We start from the raw sequence: 15,791 nt of genomic DNA, 5'->3' as shown, positions 1-15,791 counted from the left end.
GGTGTGGTCTGAAGGTGGTAATGAATAGAGTTTGGATTGGGTTACTTAGTTTACTTGGGGATGATGAATGTGACGAGCTTTCAGGAAAATTGTCCCCCTGTAGGAGAATGCCCTATTGCTCAGGCCAGGGGTATCTCCCTGGGAGCATTCACCATCCTCGTGCTGCTCCATAGCATCTGCTTCCTGACCCTCTGCCTCCAGGTCTTCACTGTTCATCCAGCACCATCTGCTGTCTTCTGTTGCCAGGTCATGCAGCATGCAACACACTCCTGCAATGTCTCCTAGACTCACGAAGACAGTGGGATCTCACCTTCCAGAGACAGACAGCATGCTTCACTATTATCCTCATGCTCATGCCGCTGTCATACCAAGGCTTGGCTGGTGTGAACAGATGCCAGAAGCTCTTCTCCCTTAGGGTCCAACCATTAGGTCTGGCTGCTAAAGCATCTCATCTTGAGATCAAAGCTATGTGGCCAGATAATATCCCAGCTGTTACACTGAAGACTTGCCACAAGCCGGGCTGGTCCTGTACAGTAAAACTCTGGCATCTACTCAAAGATGTGGAAAATACGTCCTGCCCGCAAAGGACAAATCCAGTCTGGATGTTTACCACCCAATCGGTCAACTATCAGTCATCAACAGTGTAATGGAGGTTAGCGTGACGCTGTTACAGCGCCAACAATGAGGGTTCAATTCCGGCTGCTGTCTGTAAGGAGTTTGTACGTTCTCCCTGTGTCTGAGTGGGTTTCCTCCGGGTGCTCCGGTTTCCTCCCACATTCCAAAGACATACGGATTAGGAAGTTGTGGGTATGCTATGTTGGCTCCAGAAGTGTGGTGACACTTGCAGGCAGCCCTCAGAACACTCTATGCAAAAGATGTGTTTCACTGTCTGTTTTGATGTACATGTGACTAATAAAGAAATCTTATCATTGACAGTGCTACCCAGCAGCACTCACTCACTGCTCACAGACTCCCAGGGCATTTAGGGAATGGAACCCCCTTCTATTAATAAACAGATACAGGGACCCCCATGGAAACAAGGCTGCAGTCAATGGCTGCCTGTACTCTTGGGAAGCCAGTAACGCTGGCCAATCCCAGTGCCTGAATTTCTAACAATTCTTTATGAAATCAAAATAATTTAAGTTATTCCTCCATGAGTACAGAGTCTTGGTGACCCTCCTCCTGATGAGGTAAGCAGCAAGCTGAGAAATGTGGCAGAGATAGACTGGAACTGCTCAGCATGATCCAAAGGCCAGAGAGTTGAGAATTACTGTGACCTTCACCTCCATAGGGAGCACAGTCTGGGATGAGAATGTGGCTGAGGTTGTCTCCCAGAATGTCACAGAAGTTAGTGACTGCAGCATTAGAAAACCTGGGTCCATGAAGACATTGGTCACCAGATGGATCCAGGCAGGATCTGGCGTCTCTGAAGACCGTTTCTACATAGGGTCTTTGCAGATGGACATTTTCTGTGCCTCCTGCCATACAGTCCTGACCTTTCCTCAGCTGCTTGCAACCTCCATCCCAAAGCCTCCAGTAAAGGACTGCTGCAGGGACTGAGGTATCCAATGAAGGAGTAGCTCAGCAACTAAATACTGTGACATTTAATATTTTTTTAAACTATGTGGACCTTGGGAGGTTTTTGAACACTCTGTTGTCATCTCTGGAGCTACATTATGAGGTGTCTCAATGTCGGCAGCGTCTACCTTTAACTTGTAGGTAAAGCAGGAATACAGTAATCTTAGTTCTGTGAATGCTCCTCAGTGGTCGTTTTCTGGAGCTTTGGACTCCAATCATGACTTGCTGAACAAGTCATTGCATGATATTTGATGTTATTTGGTGTGTAACTAACACTGGGAACACATTGGGCGTGCTGGTGTAGATCACAATTGGAAGTGCCTGGCCTCACTTCACGATTGACACAATTTCACTGAGAAATGATTGGTAACATGATTTACTTTGGGGAAAAAATCAATCTGGAATCACCTATTCCTGAAGCAAGCAGTGCTACATGATCCAGTTGCTGGGCACTCAAATGTTTATCTGAGTCCCTTTAAATACAATAAGAGTTCTTGCTTCCACCGTTGCAGGCAATGAGTTCTGAGGACCACTAGTCACCCTCACAATGTGGAAAGTTATGTTCACAATGCTGTATGTGCTGGCTGTGTGAATCTTGCAGAAAAAAAAAGCAAATTATCTTAAGTGTCTACTGCCCTTGAGCACTTGTTCAGTGAAATTAAAAATATTGCTTTAGCCCGCGAATCTTGAGAGGTGGGCAAGACTCTTGCAAAAGAGGTTGAGATAGGCTGGCCACCTGTGTACTTCAATAAGAGCTGTGCCTTCTAAACAGCCTATTCAGTGGCAGAATGATTCCAGGCATGAGACATCCATCACTCCACAAGAGATGAATTCCTTACCACAGTCAATATATGTTTCTGGCCTATTGGTCTCACCTTAGTAACACCAATAAATTCTAGATGGTACTTCGTAGCCTTATTAATTACTTGATTGATATAGACAGAGCAGGTGAAGGATTGTGTTCCCTGAAGGTTAGGAGGTGTTGCAGTGAGAACGATTGATAACATTGCTGGCATCTTGGTTACTCTTTGCAGTCTGTCATCCCAGGGCATTTAGTTGTCTTACATTACATGTTCACTTGCTACCATGAAAAGGAGTCCTCATTTAGAATTCTGAGTGATCTGTGTAGTGTCCTTCCCTTGTCACAGTGCTTTCTTTTCATGTCCATTATTGCAATGAATAATCCACTGACCTACTGTATGTTAGAACTGTTGTAGCAGAAACAAAATGTTGAGGTTTAAGTGTACATTGATACATTCTCCTTCAGCTCTCATGGTGTATCCCTGGCTTAGACCAACTAAAATTGCTAAATTTAAGACTACAAGTCCTAGTTTGTTGTGTTTTGCAGCATATTGAGTGGAAAGGCAGATTAGAGACCTCTGTTCAGTCTTTAGGCTGTTTTTAAGCTACCCATGCCTGCGAAAACTTAGGTCGTGCAGTGAGACCAAGTTGATCACAACTTGTATCGCAATTTCTTTTTCTACATTCAAGGGTTGGGGGCTTCGCAGGCTGAGCCAGCATTTAATTGCCCATGCCTAATTGCCCTTGAGAAGGTGGTGAGCTGTCTTCTTGAACTACTGCAGTCTTGAAGTGTGAGTATGCCCACAATGCTGTTAGGGAGAGAGCTCCAGGATTTTTGACCCAGAGATCATGAAGGGATGGCAATCTATTTCCGGGTCAGAATGGTGTGTAGCTTGGAGGGCAACTTCCAGGCAATGGTGTTCTCATGCCTTTGCTCCTAGTTGGTAGAGCTTGTGGGTTTGGAAGATGCTGTCCAAGGAGTCTTGGTGAGTTGCTGCAGTGCATTCTGTGGATGGTACAACTGCTGCTACTGTGCGTCGGTGGCAGAGTGGGTGAATAATTGTGGATGGGTTGCTTATCAAGGGGGCTGCTATGTTCTGTGTGCTGTTGACCTGCCTTAGCATATTATATATGAGCTTCTTATAGCATATTACTGTGTAAGATGTAGCATATTTCATGATTTAAATCCCAATGAGAACAAACACGCAAAATTGCGTATTTATAAAATTCCTACTGAAGCTGTACGCATGGATGTTCAACCTATGATTCCAGAACCAAGATCACTCATACCTCAGTAGTTGAGTTGCAGTGTGCCAACATGCATTGTCCTGCATTAGGAGGCTGAGTGCTAAAACATTGTCAAATCATTCTCCAAATCATATGAGAGGATGAGTTTTACACTGAACAGCCTCAAGGCATAGACTTTCCACTGAACAGTCTCATCTTACACTCATCAAGGTAAAGTGTGTACCTCATCAAGACACACCTCATCAAGGCATAGATCTTAGGCATAGAATGGCCTTAAGGCATAGATCTTCCACCAACCTGCCCCACTCCACATCATTGCCTTCTGAGAGTAAAAGCTGATGGCAAGACGCTAGAAATTGGGGACTCCTCCCACATCTCAAGAGCTGCCTCTCTGTGAAGGTAGAAATCAGCAACGAAATTCACCCCCACCTTCTATGTGCCAGCACAGTGTTTAGTCAATTGAGGAAAAGCTTGTTTGAAAATCAAGACATCAGACTTGACACTAAACTCATGGTCTACCAGGCAGCAGTGATACTTATATTTCTATCTGCTTCTGAGAGCTGGGCTACCTACAGCATGCTGTCTCTTCAAAACCCTTCAAATTCACTGGAAGGATAAATGAACCAACATCAGCATCCTCTCTCAGGCCAACATCCCAAGCAATGAGATCCTAGTTACTCTCAATTGGTTACTCTCAGAAGGTCACGCCGGTCACATACCTGACACCAGGTCCTCCTATTTTTACATTTCTTGGTAATAAGCAAAGGACAGTGGTATTTTTATTTTAAATATATTGGGGAACCATTATAAAATGATTTCCTTGAATGCTTACTCAAAAGTCAAAGTCTATATTTGAAGAATAAAGCCCATCTTGGATGTTGATGTTACTTTGTATAGTTTACTTCAATTATGGCCTCAGAATGAGCTTGTTGACTTGACTACCTTTAAATGAGCAATAGAAGGAGGGTCACCATTGGCTGCTTTAGGCAGTGGACCTCCTGTCAATGTGCATGCTTTAGTCCCAGGACACTGGCTGCAGCTTTGGCTTGGAATTGGTCATTGTATGTGCCATATGCTCTCCAATCACTTGCACTGGTGATGGAGAAGAAGAGGGAAGCCCAGACACCATGTATTTAATATTAGTTTCAAAACAAGAGGGAGCAGCAGAGCTGCAGGACATCGAGCACATTCTCAGCTACCCCAGGAGATGCCCACTGGCACCTCTCTGTGATTGTGACGCCCACTCCCAAATGCAACCACCCCGATAACACTTACCTTTCTGCCAGCTCATGCAGCCTGGTATTAAGAAACTACAATCCAGTACTGAGCCTGTATGCCTGCCCCTTATTTGACTCTGATATTAATGTGCCAATGACTGCCATTGTTTTCATTGCGGGAGGGAGGGGTGGGACAGGAGTCATGTCACCTCACTGTTGCCCAGTGCTCAAAACTCTAAATTGATATACCTTGGGCGTTTTTCTAACTGGAAATCTCTAATCAGTGGTATACCGCAGGGAATGGTACAGGAATCTCTGTTGTCTGTAATCTACATAAATGTTTTGGATGAGAATGTAAGTGGTATGATTAGTAAGTTTGCAGATGATATGAGAATTGGAGTTGTCGATAGCAAAGGTTTTCTAAGGAGACAGTGGATATAGATCAGCCAGAAGATTGTGTGGAGCAATGACAGATGGAATTTAATCCAGGCAAGTGTGAGGTAATGCACTTAGGGAGGTCAAATTCTGATAGGACATGTAAAGTAAATGGCAGAGCACTGATGTTCAGAGAGACCTTGGGCTACAAGTTTGCAGCTCCCTGAAAGTGGCAACAGAGGTGGAGAGGGTAGTGAATAAAGCATCTGGTATGCTTGCCTTCATAGGCCAGGGCTATGAGTATAAAAGTTGGGATGTCATGTTGCAGTTGTGCAAAACATTGGTTACGCTGCGCTTAGAGTATTGGGAAGCTCTGGTCACCAGTCTACAGGAAGAACATGTAGACGAGATTTACCAGTATATCACCTGGAATGGTGGGCTGCAGTTATAAGGTGAGATTGAATAGAATGGTTTCATTCTCACTGGAATGTAGGAAGCTGAGGGGTGACCTGAGAGAAGTTTATAATATTGTGAGGGGCATATATAGGATAGAGAGTCAGAATTCCAGGGCAGGGGAGTCTAGAACTAGAGGGCACAGGTTTAAGGTGAGAGGGGAGAAATTTAAAGGAGATCTGAGTGGTAAGTTTTTCATGCAGAGAGCAGTGAATATCTGGAATGAGCTACCAGAGGAGGAAGTAGAGGCAATACAAATACAAATGTTTGGACAGTTACTTAAATAGGAAAGATATCAAGGGATATGGGTCTAATGCAGGCAAATGGGATCAACATAATTAGGCATTGTGGTAGGTGTGGACGAGGTGTGCATTTCTGTGCTATACGCTTCTATGATTCTATGATATCATCTTTTTGACCAGGAAACACCGTGCCTACGATTACCATAAATGGCTGGGTGATTTGATGTAATTGTAGTTAAATGAGAAATATTTCAGTAAGTGCCTGCTAAATTTGTGTTGAGTATTTCTAGGCTTAGAGCATTCATCTCATTCATTCACACATGACCTTATCCTTCTCTTGAATTATAAATCAGTTTCATTAATACATTTTGGTTCCATAATTTTACCTGACAATTGTAGCTTATTAGTCGGGCAGTTTTGAATAGAGGGATTGCAGGAGGCAGAGGCCAGTGGAAACTTAGAATAGAAATGTAGGCAGAAAATAGCAATGCACACACTTTCCAAACTGTGCCGGTCCCTCCCTCAATCAGAAGTGCATTTTGCCAGTCTTGGGATGTCCTAAGATCTTTGAAATTTTATATTAAAAGTTGTGCACTAAAAGTTGTGCATTCAAAGTTCTTTACATTTGAAAGTTATAAATTTTAATTCCCATAGAAGGGAAAAAGGTTTGCATATATTTATATTCATTCAGGCCATCCCTTCTCATAACTATTTCTCCCTTTTTAACAGCACCTTGCTTCTCCTCCCTGCTTACAAGAAACATAAATCAGCTTCCACATTTTGCAAAGGCACCATGTCCATCAAAATCCTGTTCACAGAACACTCTCCACCTCCTCAACAAGCCCAGGAGACGTCTGACCCCTATGACATAGAGGGCCAGCTATATCAGCTTAGCAAGAAATGGGAGTGGCCAACCCAAAAGACCTAAAATTCAATAGAAGTTGAACCATAAGCCTTATTTAATCATTAGGGTAAGCTGCTGGTCCTAGTAGATCATCAAAGGTGAAAATGTTAATGTAGCAGTGTGGTGTATTTGCAAGGTATATGTTTTGAGTTATGATGTGAAAACCGTAAAGGCTGTGACTTCTCTTTTGTCTCATTTTGGCTCTTAAAGTAATGTCTTTTTTGCAGAAAATTACTAACTTTAATTCAACCAAAAGATATATTATGGGCCATAATTTAAAGTGATGGTTGATAGTGCAAGGATAACATTAAATGAAAAGTGCCATAACTGATTAAACCTTCTCAATGTTATGACTTTACAAGCTGCCAGTGATCCTTAGTCAGGAGTGTGGCCATGACTCTTGGACCATAAACAAATTAGCTGTGTGCCAGTCAAATTTAGTTGCTTTAAATTACAGGTTAATTCCTTTATCCTATTAGTAATGTATAACCTTACATCCCCATGATTAAATTTTGCTATAACCTCATTAAGGTGGTTCTTAGAGAGTAATGATAGTTTGTGGGAAAGAAACACCATTTTTCCATATCTCTCCACATACAGCTTTCCTTTTGCTGCTAAAATCACTCCCAGATGTGCTACCTGTCAATCTTGACTGCAGTATGCATCATATTTAATGACATCTTTACAGGAAATATTGGACTGCAAATTATTCTTGGATAATATGACAATATTTTGCAATTGTTATTGCAGAGTTCATGTTTGAACATTCATTATGAGTCGATGATTTGAAGTGAGCTTAAAGACAGTATTCACTCTAGTTGCAATTTGTCTGGCATATTAGATACGCTTCTTTTCCACCACAGATGAAACTCAAGATGTGAAAAACAAATCAAACACAGTTACAAGTGGATCTTCTTTCTGCTTCTATTTTTGATTATTTGTTTCAGAAGGTAACAGTACTAAACCAGGAAGAGGGTGGTAAATGATAAAATGCTGAAAATAGCAGGTCAGGCTACATTTAAGAGGATGGTAAGCTGTTTTCAATTATCAAAGGTTTAAATAATTACACTTCAGAATGGTATGATGAGGAGCTCAGTTATATCACATTTTAATCATGTTCAAAATACATTAGCTGGTGTTGAATAAAACCAGTGCAGGTAATGACTATTTATTAAGTTCTTGAAATTATACTGTGACAGATGTATATCTTATTCAACAGAAAGCAACAGAAAAGGAAAATAATGTGAATACTGACAATAAAAGTACCTGAAATGCTTAGCTAGTCAAACAGCATTTGTGGAAAGAGAAACTGGGTGAATGTTTCAGGTCACTAACCTTACATCAGAATGATTAAAAGATACCTGCAATAAAATAACCAAAGGTTTTTGTTCAAATGCATTAGGTGTTCATATCCTGTTTCCTAAAAAAACAAGCTGCATCTTATCTGTAAGGTTTTCTCAAAATGTTTTCTCAAATGCAGTTGATACGTCTTTTTGCTGAGAGATTTTCTGGGAGAGCAGATATTGCCCTGGCTATACAAACTGCACTGCAGATTAATATAGTCTGCTTATTTTCATATTGGTATGGACAAAGTTGTCACATGTTTTCTTACAAAAAAAACTCTTCCCTTTACGCTAAGTTCTATTATTTCTGAACAAAAGAAGGACCAAGTTGGAAACATTGGCAAGTCCAAGACAAAATCTTATTCATCAGATTTTTCTTCTTGCAGGAGTGACTGGGTGACATCGTACAGTGTTCTGCTGAGCAATGACAGCTACAGCTGGGTCACTGTCAAGAATGGATCAGATGATATGGTAAGTAACAATATTCTGAATGATTTTATATATATAAAGATTGAAAAACTACATAAAGTTGTCTCTAACTAAAATAATGCAAACTAAAGATGCTTAACACATATAAAACATAAATGTGAAACAAGGAAGTGACGCATTTTGTATTCTGAGTAATATTCATGGTGAGGGACTGCGAAAGTCTTTGCATTGTAGTGAAGCATGGAGGAGCACTCTTATTCCTACCAGCTCCATGTTCATGCCTGGCGCTGGCTGCATTCAATATGAGCCAATTTGAACTGTGGCAGAAAGGTTGTTTTGATGTCTACTTAGAGACACCTTTGTGTCTAAGTAGACATCAAAACAACCTTTCTGCCACAATGTAGGTTTTGAACTGAATAGGACATGTAAAGGGATATTATTATGTGAATGTGTAATCAGACAACAAATGCTTTGTTCAAGGGGTCCATTCCTGGAAAACTTGGTAGCGTGTTGGGCCCACGAAATGGACTTCATTATTGCCAAGTCCAAAAAAAGCCGACTTTGGTTTGCAGAGGACTCATTGAGAGAATCAGGAAGAGAAAGTTGAGCAGAGCCATCAAAGGATTATGGTTTAATCTGGTTGGGACTGGGCATTGTAGGGCAGGCAAGGGCACCAGCTGGGGGATGGAAGTTGCAATTAGCTTCTCGAGCTGGGAAGATTGAAGATTAGTCGTCAGTTGGGAGGGTTGGGGAGAGTGACAGCTTGTAATAGAGCAATATAATGTGTGCCGGTGGGTGGGAGCACTCAGCAAATTAGTGAGGGGTAGGTAGACAGATATTAGATTAGTGGGCTTGGCTGGATGGCAGATCATTATATGTGTATGTCTGTATGGGGGGGGGGGTGGGTGGAGGACCTGAGGGAGAGCTACATAATTTTACTTGAAGGGAGACCTACTAATGTGGGTTCCCAACCAGCACAGGAATCTATGGCTTGCAGCTCCCATTTAAGTGTTCATGAGCATTGTGAAGACCTGCTTCTACAGGAGTGACCATCCTCATCCATAGTTACACCTTTCTGTTTTCCTCCAAGCATTAGCACATCAGACACACAGAAAACCCAGAAGCTATGTCTCAGACTTTATGGAACTTGTAGAATGTCCATGATTTTTCTTTGAGGTTAATGTTGTGTTATAAGTGAATCACAGGACCCCAAATACATGGTGTTACATGTAATTGCTAGGCAGTAATTCCTAGTTCAGCTGTGAAAAATGGACTTCTTTTTTACCTTTACCAAAATGGCTTCCTTCCATTTTGATGCTGAAACCCTTGAAAAAGGATGTATGCCATTGAATCGCTTTCCTCAAAATTCTGCTAGCCTTCTTAAGTTTGTTAGAAGTGGCATTTCCTTTAGAAAGTGGAAATCCTGAACTAACAAAAAGACTATTGGTACCTTCTTCTAACCTTCTTTGGAGGGGTAAAACTAAAACCTGATCATAAATTACATGCTAAAACACATGCTTCATGTTCCAGTGGGAGGAGGTTGTCATAGAATCTTTATAAGTGCAACATTTGACAAAATGCCAATAAGATCTCCTTTGCAAAATTTTGTGTGCTATTTTTGAACTTAGTTACTCCTTTAACATTATAAGTAACATGCAGGTCTTGCAGTTGATGGCACCATTGTAATATAACAATATCACATGTGCTAGCCTGTGGTTGAATTAATTATACAAACAGTCCTATAAATAATTTATTAAATGCGAAGTCTCAGAAAAGAAAGGTTAAGCTGAAGGATTAGTTTTTCTTGCAAAATCTTATTCCTTCAGAATAATTCATTAAAGGTCCATGTTTTCAAATTATCTACTAAAATAGATCTTTGGCCCATTTTGTGATATTTCAGTTTCAGACTTAATGCAAATATTGCAGTATTCTGTTAAAAAGTTAGTTAAGTGTTAAAACTTATTTATTTTCTGGTTTGCTGTCCATAAAATTATTTTTCAGTTTATTTGGCTGCTCAGCCTTCTAAATGACATAACATTTGCTGGGTGCCAGAGATCCCATGGAGTTGACACCAGCATGAAACTAACGTCTCCAAAGATGAAATCCACACCACAGAGGTTACTAGAACTCTGTAGGCAGCTTTCTTCAAGCTCAGAAAAAAGCCACATCATGCTGCCAGTAGGTGCAAATTATTTCATTGGGGCAACACCGGCAGGATTACGAATTACGCATGAAGTGGTGACTTCTCAAATCCAAATTTGCTCAGCAAGGACTTATGATGGGGACAAAAGACTTCCCCCATAAATTAAGATTTCTTTAATAACAATGCACCATTCAGCATCTGTTGAAGAAATCTGATACCATCCATCATTTGCTGAACTGGGGAAATTGTGGAAGAGCTTTGACCAGCCCACAACAGGCCAATAGTAATTTTCTAAGTGCTCCCTAAAGACATCTGGATCATATTCATAAAGCACATATGCACCTTACAGTAGGTTTTGGCTGCATACTATTGTAGCCTATTACAGATTTGAAAATTTTAAGGTACATTCTGCTGTCCTTTGGTTATTCATATTTATCTTTCCTTCTCAGATATTTGCAGCAAATCAAGAGAAAGAGATTCCTGTACTGAACGAGTTTCCTACTCCAATAGTTGCACGCTACATTAGAATAAATCCTCGTAGTTGGCATGAGGATGGGGACATCTGTATGAGAGTGGAGATCTTGGGCTGTCCCATGCCAGGTAACATTTGGTTCTGGCTTTGTGCAGTGGGTTGCTGAGTTATTGTTCCTTGCAAATATACATGTTTTCAATTCATAATTTAGATAATAGTTTCATGAAGAGTATAACCAAAGCATCATGCATTGATTGACAAGCTTTTGGACTGTATACCCTATGCGTGCTCATTGTAGCTGAGGGGAATATTAACCACCATCTTGCAGCAGACCTGAAAAAAGGAGACCTTTGGAATTCTCTTCCTCAGAAAACAATGGATGGTCATTGATGAAAATTTTCAATGTTGTTGTTGATGATTTTGGAATTCAAGGGCTAAGGATGGGAAAGCAAATGATGAACATGATCAGCTATGAGCTCTTTGAATGGTGGAACAGGCTTGAGGGTCATGTGGCCTATTCCTGCTTCTTATATTCATAGACTGTGTGATCAGCAGATCCAAATTCCATATAATCATTTCCAGTATGACTCTCTAATCACAATACATATCTTGAACAAAAGTGTTTTGCGTTACCAGGCTGCATTTTAATGTTAGTAAATATTAAAGCTAATGGAAATGATGCCAAAACTACTCATATATACCATACATTCCATTGTGACCATTTATTTGGTTAGACAGGCATGCATAATGATACAGATAAGAATTGTTAATTACTTAACAGATATGCTTTCAGGGATTTTCACTGTAGAAGGTACAAGGTCCATGAGATTCAAATACCAGAGGTCAAAAGCCAAAGGTTGATCTTACAGGCAGTTGGGTTTTGCTCTTTCACACACAGCAATGCTTCTGCTCACATGCTCTGTGCATCATTCAGTGCTTGCCATTAGCTGGATTTGATGGTGTGCTGGATTTTTCCATTTATAAAGGTGATGGGCTACAATAGTGCTCTAGAAAACAGTCACATTTAGTGTGTTGGATGCCAATCCCTTGCATAAACTATGCTCTGTGACTAATTACTCTGCCATATTTCTCAACTGTTCCCCTGCAATGCTTCTGTTCTGCTCTATGCTGTAGCTATTTTGTGCAGAACTCAGCTGTTTGTACTTGGTCATGCCCAGAGGCCCATTTACCCATCAGCTCTCTCTACACTGACCAACACCAACTTTCTATCTCTCAGCCTAGTAAATGAAAATAATCATCCTTATCTTCAAATCTCTTCATGGTTTTAGTTCCTCCTTGTTTCTGTACTCATCCAATACTTCAGTGCTTCACCTGCAAACCTGTTGCCTCTGGCCTTTCTTTCTCCAATTCCTCCTTTATTGTCTCCAGACATCACTCACCTACTATATAAGGCCATTTATCACCTCTCTAATTCTTATAAAATGCCTCTAACAACTGTTCCTTTGCCACACATTGTGAAATACCTGGAGATGTTGACAATATTATATAACTTCATTTTCTTTTTATGTTCTGATGTGACTTCAGAGGCAAAATTTACTGAGTGCTTCCTCTCGTCACACTCTGCATAGGGGCCCAAGAGGTCTTAGTCACATAGCCTTCCTTGTTGTGAGTTTATTCCCTTCTGTGATTCATTGATCTTTTCTGCCAGTTGAAATGATGAAAAATTGAAAAATTCAGAGAGAACCTGATGCATCTATCCTTCATTCCATCCTGTATGACTAAGGGAGTATGAATCATGTGGTTAGACTTTGTTGCACTGTTGTCATATGAGCTCACCTTTCCTGATGCTGTTGTGATAATAATTCCAGTTTTAAGTTGCAGTTTGAAAGATTGTCTCCTGTAGTCTGGCTCTGCATCTGAAACTCTGAAGCTGTTGTACGATTATTTGAGCACTCCACATTAAGGTTAAGAGGTTGAGAACAAACATGCATAAAAGAATGCCACTTTCTCTCTTTTCTTGTTTTCTCACCATGTCCCCAAACTGTAAGTCCTGATTGTGGACCCAGTTCAGCCCAGAAATTTCCAGCGAATGAGTATAAGTTTGACTGTAGAAGATCCATCGGTGTTGGTCCTTTGTGACTAATGTGCGGTCAACACAACTTGCCAATTCAGAAATGGAATCAAGAACTACACCCGAAAGTGTTTTCTATTTTAAGTATTCTAGCCAAGTATTCATTTCAGCTTTGGATTGACTGTTCTGATGCCATAAGTATGGCTGATGTTGGAAATGGGAAATTTAAAACTGGTGTGAATTGTATCTAAGTATATTGTTCTCAAAATATTGGTAACTAACTAAACCAAACTGAGATATTCTTCATAACATGGGTTGAAATCGTTGGCAGATGATCCAATTTTATAAACATTGAACTAAGAGCAGTTTGTATACTGTCAGCTTGTTGCTGCCTAATATTATTCATTGTTACTTGTTTTGAGTAAGATTTTAATGTCAATTATTATACAGTTATTTATCTGACTGTATGTTTTGGGCATGTATTTAGCTAGAATCATAAGGCATAGAAGAAGAAAATCTTTTACTTCATTGTGCCATGGCACTATTTTGAAAGGACCTTTCAATTATCCCATTCTTTTGATCTTTCTCCATAGTTCTGCAAGAGTTTCCATTTCCATTATTTGTCCAATGTTCTTTTTAAAGTTACTATTGATTTTTTTTCTGTTTCTGCTTCAGCCAAGATATTCCAAAGCATAACAACTTGCTCTTTGTGTCTCCCTGAGTTTCCTTGCCAATTAGTTTTAACCTGTGGCTATTGGTTAGTGCGCTATCTGCCAGTGGTAACAATTTCTTCATATATATTCTATCAAAACCCATTGAAACTCTTATATATCTTTCCTTAACCATCTTTGCTAAAAAGGAAAGCAATCGTAGCTTCTCTGGTAATCGAAAAGCAAACAAAAACTGCAGATGTTAGAAATCTGAACAAAAGAAAAATGTTGGAAACACTCATTAGGGCAGGCAGCAGCTACAAAGAGAGAGAAATAGCCAACATCTCAGGTAAACACTCTCCTCCACCCTGAAAGATACGAAACCCAGTTTTTTTCTCACCACAGACGCTGCCTTACCTACTAATCTTTCCCAGCATTATCCTTTATTTCAGATTTCCAACAACTAATGTGTTCTCTATCTCAGCATGTTCTGTTTTTTTCTCTCTTCTGATCTCCATCGATTTACCCCTCCTTCAGACCAATTAGCTGCCGTGAACAAGCCTTTCTCCCCATCTCACAATCCAAATTGTGACATTCTTTTTTATCTCCACCCTATCACAAACTTCCCTTTTCTTCTCCCCATCTGTCCCCTTTCTCCACAGATTAAAGTATGGCTGTTTTCTAAAATTTCCCAGACATTGACCTGAAACGTCAACTCTTATTTTCTCTCCATGGATACTTCTTGAACTGCTGAGCATTTATAGCATTTTTTGCTTTTATTTCATAGTTTTACTGGTCTCTCCACTGAACACATCTATGTTTATATTACTGGGCAAAGGGACTGAGAGCTGGTGAAATATTACAGTCGGCAAATGTGATTTGGTATGAACTAGCTGTCTCTTCATTTAACTTTCTCAATATAAGGGACAATGCCATATGTAAAAAGACCACTAGGGAGAGAGCCCTAAAGCATTATGTGAATTGTTGCTGCTGACAATTCACTGTCAGACACTTCAGATTCTTCTGGATGTTCTATTACAGCTATTGAAGCATCCTTTTTATCTTGGACCTTAGAGTATCAATGCATAGATTTCACTGTCATCGTCAACCCCTGAGCAAACCTGTTGCATTTGCTAAGGCTAACTGTAAGAAAATATAGGAGGAACTCTCTCATGCCAGCATGGAATTACAGACACAGTTTGTCATGGTTCCATGATTACACCACTGGAATATAGGTGTTAAGTTTAGTCACCTTCATGCCAGGAGTGAGCTCATTGATTCCAATCTCTCTGAATCCAACCTAGGCAAGTGGCAAAGCAAATTGTCTGAAACTGTTCACAATACTGTATGTAAGATGTGTTTCCCAGCAAGTTGCACATACTTCACTCCCAACAGTGAAAGACGATGATTTTGACCACACTAAGCAAAGATATGTTGTACTTAGATTCCACTTTTAATGGCATTCCAGTACATTTTGGCTTTGGGTTTTGCATTATGAATGTTTGTAACTGAAATTAGTATGAATACAGAAGAAGTGGATGGGTAAAATTGTAGTTCATGAGTTAATGACCTCAATGCTGAAAATTACATTGCCTTCCCGCTTCAAAGTACTTCACAAAATAAAATATAAACTGATATTTTTCTACTTTAGATGTATATCTTCAAATGATGTGGAAGATTGTAAATAAGAGTGGCACGGTAGCGTAGCAGTTAGCGCAACGCTATTACAGCGCCAGCGATCGGGGTTCGATTCCCGTCGCTGTCTGTAAGGAGTTTGTACGTTCTCCTGTGTCTGTGTGGGTTTCCTCCGGGTGCTTCGGTTTCCTACATTGCAAAGACGTAAGGGAAGGTTAATTTGGGTTTAAAATGGGCGGCGCGGACTCATTGGGCCGGAAGGGCCTATT

At 40.4% G+C, this 15,791-nt stretch overlaps 1 protein-coding gene across 1 annotated transcript in view; it reads left to right on the top strand.

Moving 5' to 3' along the window:
• Nucleotides 1–15,791, top strand: part of cpxm2 (carboxypeptidase X (M14 family), member 2) — a 129,764-nt gene that overhangs the window by 56,586 nt on the left and 57,387 nt on the right. Inside the window, 2 exon segments of the mRNA XM_052027340.1 lie at nt 8,548–8,632; nt 11,183–11,333. Coding sequence (XP_051883300.1) covers nt 8,548–8,632; nt 11,183–11,333 — 236 coding nt within the window.

Source organism: Pristis pectinata, chromosome 12 (genome assembly GCF_009764475.1).
Source record: "Pristis pectinata isolate sPriPec2 chromosome 12, sPriPec2.1.pri, whole genome shotgun sequence".
In the NCBI taxonomy this organism is placed as follows: domain Eukaryota; kingdom Metazoa; phylum Chordata; class Chondrichthyes; order Rhinopristiformes; family Pristidae; genus Pristis; species Pristis pectinata.
Note: the sequence above shows the minus strand (reverse complement) of the source record. Positions and strands in the feature narration are given on the sequence as shown.